General features: G+C 45.0%; 1 protein-coding gene across 1 annotated transcript; it reads right to left on the bottom strand.

Annotated features, from left to right (window-relative positions):
- Positions 1-1,012: 1,012 nt before the first annotated feature.
- Positions 1,013-2,970, bottom strand: LOC309874094 (potassium voltage-gated channel subfamily A member 1; the record flags this gene model as incomplete). The annotated part of the gene is made up of 1 exon (XM_082752017.1): positions 1,013-2,970. The coding sequence occupies one exon, from the start codon at positions 2,968-2,970 to the stop codon at positions 1,495-1,497; it is 1,476 nt and encodes a 491-aa protein (XP_082608143.1). The 3' UTR covers positions 1,013-1,494.
- Positions 2,971-8,936: the final 5,966 nt, after the last annotated feature.

Here is an 8,936-nt window from a genome sequence, read left to right as displayed (position 1 = left end):
GGGAATACAACAAAGTCTTAACTAATGACTGCAAAAGAAACCAGCTGCTGCAATTTGGATGCATATAGTAGATAAGTTTCATTTACATTCTGAGAATGCACCAAAAAGCATGCATCTGCACCTTTAAACTATAAAGGATACTAGTTTTTAGGTGTTGCTATATATAACTTGACTTCTTAATTTTCCATATAGCTTTCCCTTTAAGGGATGGGATATATTCCTTTCTGACAATGCCTAGACAAAAGCCAACACATTTCCCTGAGCAATGCAGGAAAACAATCAGGTTTCTCTAATCTGTTCATTGAGGCCCTCAGTCTATCAAGCACTTTTTTTTTTTATTTCATTTTTATTGTTATTATTGTTATTGTTGTTATTATTATTATTATTATTATTATTGAATTCATGCATTAATTAATTCAAGTTACACCTTAATCAAATAGGCCATAATGCTGAATATTTGAACATGCTTTGATCTCCAAAAGTTATTGTTCCCATTTGACTAACATACGCACTTAAATACAGTACTTTAAATTACTAGTCAACGATTTAATAAATTAAGGAGTGCACTTCTGGTGAATGCAAATCATAAAGAAAAAAAAAAAAAAAAAAAAAAAGGAAAGAAAAAGAGAGATAAAGGACCTATTTTTAGAAGATTCAGTTCAAACGAAAGCTTATCCGCTATTGTCTGAGGTAAAGTTTCAGGCATGCGATTATAAAATAAATAGTATCAAATTCAAACATGCTTATCTTAAACTCCATTGTGCTATCTTGCAACAGAGGGACTATAAGTTTTGTATCCAGTTCTGGACAGGGAAAAGGAAAAGTGTGTTTAAATCACCTGCATGTAAGAGAACTTAGCAGCATTGCAGATGTTTTATCTTCAGTTTTGTTTGTTATTTGTTCTTCTACGGAGAGCAAAAAAGACCAGCCTTAACTGTATTTAAATAAGGTGCTGCGTTGGTCTGTAGACTGGAACTATATAATCTGTCACATAGGGGATGGAAGGAAAAATTGCACTCCTTTGTAAAAACAATGGCAAATGCTTGCTGCATGTTAATCCTTTTTTTGTTATTATCTGATGCACTTCCTTGAAACTGTGCATTTTTGCAGAATATTTTTACTGGAATCCATGCATATGCTTTATAGTTTTAAAAACTGTAATACTTAAATTAACTTCATTGAAAAAAAAAATGGGGTGGGGGGAAGAGGAAAAGATTAGGTCTAGCATCATACAGTTTAAAACTAAACTAGTTCAAATGGTTCTCATTTACTAGATGGAAAATGGTTTTGTTTTCTTTTTTTTTTTTTTTTAAATAAACAAAATTGTGTCTTTCATGGATCCTGGAAGCTTGTTTATCGCTGAGCAAAAATTCGCAATGCAACAATGCATTTACGAGGTAAATAAAGCATTCAAAGACTATCAGTAAAGCATCTACAAAGTGTGACTGTGTCACTTAAGTCTTCAAGCTGTGAGTGAGGATTTTGGTTTTTTGTTTATACATCGGTCAGCAGCTTGCTTTTATTAACACAGTTTTGGTTGGCTATAGTGCAGTTGCCAGTTCTGAGATTAGCCTCTCTAAAATTGTCTATGCTATTATTCATATCCTCTTCGATTTCCATGTACTCAGATTTGCTGATTGTGGAGGAGCTGCGGCGGCTGAGATCACTGTCAGATGCTAAATTAGGGGAGCTAACGTGAAGTAACTGAGCCTGTTCTTCCCCTTCTGTTTCTCGGTGGTAGAAGTAGTTGAAGTTGGACACGATGACAGGTACAGGCAGGGCAATTGTCAGCACACCAGCGATGGCACACAAGGAGCCTACGATTTTGCCTCCAATTGTCACAGGGTACATGTCACCATAGCCCACAGTGGTCATGGATACCACCGCCCACCAGAAAGCATCAGGGATACTTGTGAAATGAGACTCAGGTTCTTCAGCCTCAGCAAAATACACTGCACTAGAGAACAAGATCACCCCAATGAAGAGGAAAAAGATTAGTAAACCTAGCTCTCTCATACTCGCTTTGAGGGTCTGTCCCAAAATCTGGAGGCCCTTAGAGTGCCGGGAGAGTTTGAAGATTCGAAAGACTCTTACCAGTCTGATGACTCTCAGGATGGCCAAGGAGGTGGCCTGCTCTCCTTTCTGAGTCCCCTCCCGCTCAGCCATCTCAGTGCCCAGGGTGATGAAATAAGGGATGATGGCTACAATGTCAATGAAGTTCATGATATTCTTGAAGAATTCAGTCTTGCTGGGGCAAGCAAAGAAGCGCACCACCAGCTCAAAGGAGAACCAGATGATGCACAGGGTCTCCACAACAAAGAAAGGATCTGTGAAGATATTGGATTTGTAGACCTGGGTGGTGTTGTCAGTGCGATGCACTGTATACTCCTTGTCCTCCTTCAGCTCGGGTAATGTCTCTAGGCAGAAGATCACAATGGAGATGAGGATCACCATGACAGAGACTATTGCAATGACCCTTGCAGGCCCAGAGCTCTCTGGGTACTCAAAGAGGAGCCATACTTGGCGCTGGTACTCCCCCTCCGGCAAGGGTCTCTCCTCATCTTTGATGAACCCTTCATCTTCCCGGAACTTCTCCATGGCCTCCTCACCCAGCTCATAAAATTTTATCTCCTCAGAGAACATGTCCAAGGGCACATTGACCGGCCGGCGAAGCCGCCCTCCAGACTGGTAGTAGTAGAGGATGGCATCAAAGCTGGGCCGGTTCCGGTCAAAAAAGTACTCATTGCGCAAGGGGTCAAAGTACCGCATGCGCTTCTTGGGGTTGCCCAGCAGTGTATTGGGAAACTGGGCTAATGTCTTCAGCTGCGTCTCAAAGCGTAGTCCAGCAATGTTTATCACTACGCGCTCACAGCACTCATGGTCATCGTGGGCAGCGGGCTGGTAGCTATCCTGGGGGTGGCCAGGTAGCGCAGAAGTCTCATCCATGTTCTCTCCAGCCATCACGGTCATTGTGGCACAAAGGAAGTGGGAACCAGGGCCAGGGGAGGAGAAGAGAGGGAGAGGGGCTTGAGAGTGGGGACGAGAATGGAGGAGAACAGAAAGTCCAAGGGCAGTTCAGTGGAGGATGTCAGGAGGGTGGGAGGCAGAGGACTCTCAGAGTCTGCAGAATGAGTGGGGATGGAGAGGCTTGAAGAAGGGATGCATGAAAAGCCTACAAGATGGAAATATCCAAAATGGGAAAGGAGAGGTGGGATGCAGGAATAGGCATCAGGAATGAAGGGAGGGTGAAGAAAGAGAGAAGGAGTACCTTTAGGAGGGTGGGGGAAGAGGGCAGATAAGGTGAGGGGTCCTGTCCCCCCAAGTTGGGAGGCTGAAGGTGTCTGGGGTTCACCCCCAGGCTGGGGTTCCCTCCCCAGACGTCTCCTTTTGCCTTTAACTCGATCCGTCTGCTTTTCTCGACGACTCGACCATTGCCACGGTTGCTGTCTCGAAGTTACCACACACACAACACACACACACACACATACACAAATAAATAAATAAATAAATCACGGGGAGCCTGGGAGGTGAGTCCTTGCAATGCCAACTCAGCAAATTTCCATCACCTGCCCCCCCCACCCCCCTCCCCAGTGCCCTGGTCCTCTCCTCTTGTGCGCCAAAGAGAGAGGGATAGCGATACTCTTGCTTTTGAAGGCATAAAGCTTACTTGCAGGAAGGAGGCTGCCAGGGAGGAGAGAAACAGCATAAACCAACCCCCAAGCCCCACCACTCACACACGCTCAGGCGCAATGGATTGGCTTTCACACCAGCAAGAACATCCCTCTCTGCCCACTACGGCAGCACATGCAGAACCCTACACATTCCCACACATCCACGGACAAGCAATGGGGCCTATGGGACAGGACGGGACCCATAGCCCTCCTGTGCCCTGAGTGCATTGGGAGGGCTTCCCAGGCAACTTCAGTGGGGTCAGCTCCTGCCATAAGTTTCCTGACCACCACACGCCCCGCTTCACATAGTGGAGACTTAGCTGAGTACTGACAACTTCATCACACCGATCGAGGGGATTAAGGGAGGGAGAGTGGAGAATCTCCCTTCTGCTTTGCAGCAGCTAGACACAACTGAGGCAGAGACAAGGGAAGGTAGATCGATGTCCCAGACCCAACCTGTCCAAAATAGAGTCCAGCAGAACAGGGGAGAAGGGTCTTTTCCTTACCTGCTCCGAGTGAGATGCGCTGGTTAGGAGTAGGCGCCAGTGCCAGAATGCGTCAAGTCGTCTTGCAGCAGCATCCAAAAAAAAAAAAAAAAAATACAAACCAAAACAAAAACCGCAGCGGCAAACTCAACCCTCCTCCTCCTCCTCTTGCGCCCGTTTTAATAATACTGCGATCGCTTTACAGGACTGCCTGCGAGACACTGAAATATTCATACACTGTCTTAGGCTGCACCAAGGGCGAGTGGGTTTAATTAGTTTCTACCGAGAACCGCAGTGGGGGAGGTGGGGGATGGAAGAGAGCGCAAAGTACCTTTTCCAAAAGGCTTGAGTTAATAAATAAAAGGAAGGAGTCCTAGATTAGCCGCTGGCTCTCCCGCTCTTTTCCTTTAAGGTAGCTGGAGAAGCAGCCGGGCGCTGGGCAGCGGCGGCTGGGGAGATGTAAGAGAGCCGCAGTCCTGCAGCCGCATCTCCGGAGTGGGTCTTGGCTCGTCCCGGCAGCAGCAGCAGCAGCAGCAGGAGGAGGCAGGAGCTGGCCGCGTGTGGCAGGAGCGAGAGGGCTGCTGAATGCATAAGAGCGAGGAGCCAACTCGAGCCATGTCTTGACGCTGCGCTATCAGCACAAACCCGAGAGCTGTTTGGTGCAGCTCGGGCGACGGGCGGGAGGGGGCTGGAGGGGGGCGGGCGGCAGCGCTGCCCCCGCTCCGCACCGCTCCGCACCCCGCCGCCGCCGCCTCCAGCGCGGCCCCCGACGCAATGCGGGGCCGCCCCGCTCCCCACCGCACCGCCCGCCCGCTGCGGGACACCGGGTAGCTGCGGGGGAGCAGCCGGCGTGGTGCAGGGCTTTGCACACCCCGCACGGAGCGCGATGCTGCATGCGCCTGCAGTGCTCCCAGCACCCCCGCTTGGGAGCGGCTGGACGTGGGGCAGCGCTGCTGCTGCTGCTACTGTTGCTGACGGTGATGATGGTGCTGGTGCTGGTGCTGCCCAGCCCCATCCCACTGTGCACTCGGTAGCAGACAGGTCTGCATCGCCCAAGCTGGCCCGCATAGGGATGGATCCCGAGCAGTGTGGCTGGAATTGGGAGGGAAGAGTTAATCAGCAGGCAGTGTATTACAGGGAAATTGCCCTTTCATGCTGCTTTATCCCACTGAATTCATTTAATTGATGAATCACATAACTTTGAGATGGAAAAGACCCATTATGTCATCAGCTTCCCTCCCCTGCCAGCGCAGGATTGTTCCCTACAGTATATGATCATGTACATTATATAAAAGCCTGCTGCTCACTTTGTCAAAGCAGGAGAGGTGATCAAATACAACCTGGGCCTGTGTAATTTGAAGCATTACAGAGATAAGCAACACCAGGTCCGTTTTTAACAGGCCTGGTCTCATTAGCTTTTCACTGCATTATACATTACCCTCACTTAAGATCACCACCTTGGCAGTCCAAAAATACTTAACCTCCTGACCTAAGGGAGGGTTTCTGCCTCCTCTTCCCCTTATTTATCCCCATGTTTTGTTTTCTTTGGGGTTGGGGTTGGGGGGTGCTGCTGGAGTACAAACTTAAAATACACAAGCTCTAGCTGTGCTGTAATCACAGCTACTCTGCATACTCTGTTCACCAGCACTGGCAGAAACAAAAGTGCAAAGGAACAGATTTCCTGTCTAGCCTGGTATATGCTTTCTTCACAGTGAGCAACACATATGCTGAAGGTTGTGTGAGAAACTTCTGATGAAGTTCTAAGCAAGAGAAAAGACTCCATCTGCCAATCCTGGGCAAAACAATCCAAAAACTAAATAAAATAGGGACTCTTCTCCCAGTGAAAAATCACAGTTACTAGTTTTCTGTCTGCTTGATTCATCACTCAGTGTCAGAACCCAAACTTAGAACCAGCAGCACTAGACCCAGTATAAACCACAGCCACACCACTAGCCCCCCACCCCCCCCACATACACACATGTACAAAAACAAAACAAAACAAAACAAAAACAAAAACCAGAAAGGTGGTGCCTTTGCCTGAACTAACCAGGCTGTTTTTCAACCCTTCAAGAAACTCAGCTTCAGCTAGAGCCTTTGACTCAACATCCTCTTATGGCAGTGAATTCCTTGCCTGGATGACATGCTGCACAGAGCTGACTGCAAAGTATTCAGAGAGCTCTGCATTCAGTGCGCTTGGAACTGCTCTGCAGAAATAGCTCTGTGAGCTAGCACTCACAAAGCTCTGGTGCAGCGTTATATCCCCCTGTAGTAGTTCAAAGACAGACATGTATACTCATGAGTGTGAAGAAAGTGCAGATCTGACAATCAGAGGGCTGAGTTCAAGGTGCTGTTCCACCCTTGGCTTTCTACATGATTGCAGGCAAGTTGATCCATTCTGCTTTTATATCTGAAAACGGTACTAAAAGTGTTTCATTTGCTTGTCACAAGTGCTTAGACTGTTCATTCCTGAGGTCTGTCTTAGCACAACAGAACCCAAATCTTTACTGGAAGCTGTGAGTATACCAGTAGAAGAAAAATAAATACAAATAAAAATAAAAAATAACAATAATTAAAAAAAAAAAAAAAGTATGCAGTATGCTTTGTTCTTGCATTATAGGATAATAAAAGGACAAATGAGGATAGTGCTACCCCGTTCTCATTTTGAATATCTTTGAACTCTGATTTCTTATTCCAGTCTAATGCTACTGCCAAGTAAACATGCTTGAAGGTAGATAGCTTACTTAGAAAAGTGGACTATTGACCATAGGGTCATGGAAAATCTTGCTAAGGAGCACAGACTAATGAGCAGTAAAGCTACAGCTTGTGAAAGTGTCATATGTTACATGTTACTGTGCTAAGTACCTTGAATTAAATATCGAGGAATGTGAAGAGACATGGACTTCCTGACAAATTTGAAGTCAGGCTGCCACTATTTCATACTTTCTATATTAAAGCAAATGGCCACCAGCAATCAAACTTTTATTTTCCCCCAAGAGTCAAGCTGAGAAGTTCTGTTCAGGAACAAACGATTTTGTAGGGAGACTATAAGTTTCAAACTACCAAAAGCTTTAGATAGGTGGAAGGCAAAACATTCAGAACAGCTGCTTTTAAAAATCCTGCTAGACATCTTTCTGCTTCCATAGAGGCCAAAAAAAAACCAGTTGCTGTTCCTTTCCTTACTTCTTACTGATGGTCAACCTTCGTGTGGTGATAGATCTTGTGGTACAATGCAGACAGCATCACACCTCTCCAGTAGCCACTCTTTATAAAAAACGCTTCCACTTGATCTCCCCCATGGAAAGTGCTTTCAGCCTGACATGGTAGTGTGGATGAGCACAAGCAGACGGGGAAGCAGCAGGCGTTCTGAGTTGCATGGGCTGAGGAGGTTCGCTGCCATCTTTGGTGGCTTCTGAATCAATTTATCATAGGCAACCAGAACTGATAGGCTTATGTCTCAAAGATAGGTTGTCATAGCACAAACAGAAGCTGAAGCAATTAGCAAAGTCTTGCCTTGTACAGAAAGGTGAAGACTTCCTTGTTTTGGTCTGGCAAATGAAGGATTATCCCTGATGAGAAAGAGCAGATTTTTTTTTTTCCATTTTTATTTTGAGAGAGAAAGAGAGAGAGAAAATAGAATTGTTGGTTAAAACGATTGGTGTATTGTAAGGATTAAAGAAAAGTTGTATTGAATGACTGTAAATCTGAAGCTGGATTAAAAAATAACCACCGGTTTTATGCAGTTTGAAGCAGGCTTTAAACACTGTCACCAGGGAACCTGAAAACTACTGATCAAAATCAATAGACAGCAGCAGAGTGGATTTCCTAGCATGATAGCTTTCATGCAAGTGTTATGAGTGACACAGCACGCTAAATTTCCTTGACATGAAAAGACAACTGTGCGACAGAAACCACTGCAAAATCCAAAGTGGCAAGTGCGATCCTGGTTGTTTGAACTTTAAGTATCTCCATAGGTTTTGTAGCCTTAATTCATGTAAGCCTGGAAAACAACTCTATTAAATTTATAGCTTCATTTACAGCTAAAAAAACTTCCAATTGAGTTGTGCAAGTGTCATCACAGACATCATTTAACGGCCTTGGAAATAGAGGATGCTACGCATAAAGCGAGATATTCTGCCCTAAATCTGGCCTGCCAGACTCTACCCTCTTGATGGTCCATGACACAGAAAGAGACAATAGTCAGAGCTGAGAGTGAGCTTGTGGTATTGATGGTTGGGTTTTATTCTTTGGAAGAAAAAGGGATTTTTTAAAATACTTTTATCATTTAATGTTGATTTATAAGTCTTGTTACTATCGTCCAGTATTATTAGGCACTGTTATGACTGGGATAATCAAATCTTATGTTTCAAAGCATACTGACTTTTGTTCCTCCTATTCTATCATTTCATTGTTCTTCCTGTTTCTTTTTAATGTCTCAAATAAGGCCCCTGTATGATTAAAAGAGACAATAAGTAGATCCAATCCTGTTGCTGGATCTAAGATGAGAGCTTGGGACTGTATGCCTGTAATGGAGAACATGGAAATTCTCCTCATTCACATGTGTAATTTACTGTTAGAACCAGCCTAGGGAGAACAGATACCATTTCCTTTATGCTTTTTATCCTACAACAGCGGATCAGATATGGGCAATGTGTGGCACTGGAAGTATGGCTGGGCAGAAGAGAACAGTGTGTATTAGGAAATACACATGGTGTATTAGGAAAAGGTTGAGCCTTTCTTTGTTCTTCTCCATAGCATCTGTATAAACAGAAAAAAAAATGGA

This window comes from Aythya marila (assembly GCF_965140915.1).
Source record: "Aythya marila genome assembly, chromosome: 1".
Taxonomy (NCBI): Eukaryota; Metazoa; Chordata; class Aves; order Anseriformes; family Anatidae; genus Aythya; species Aythya marila.
This window is presented reverse-complemented; position numbering and strand designations above follow the sequence as displayed.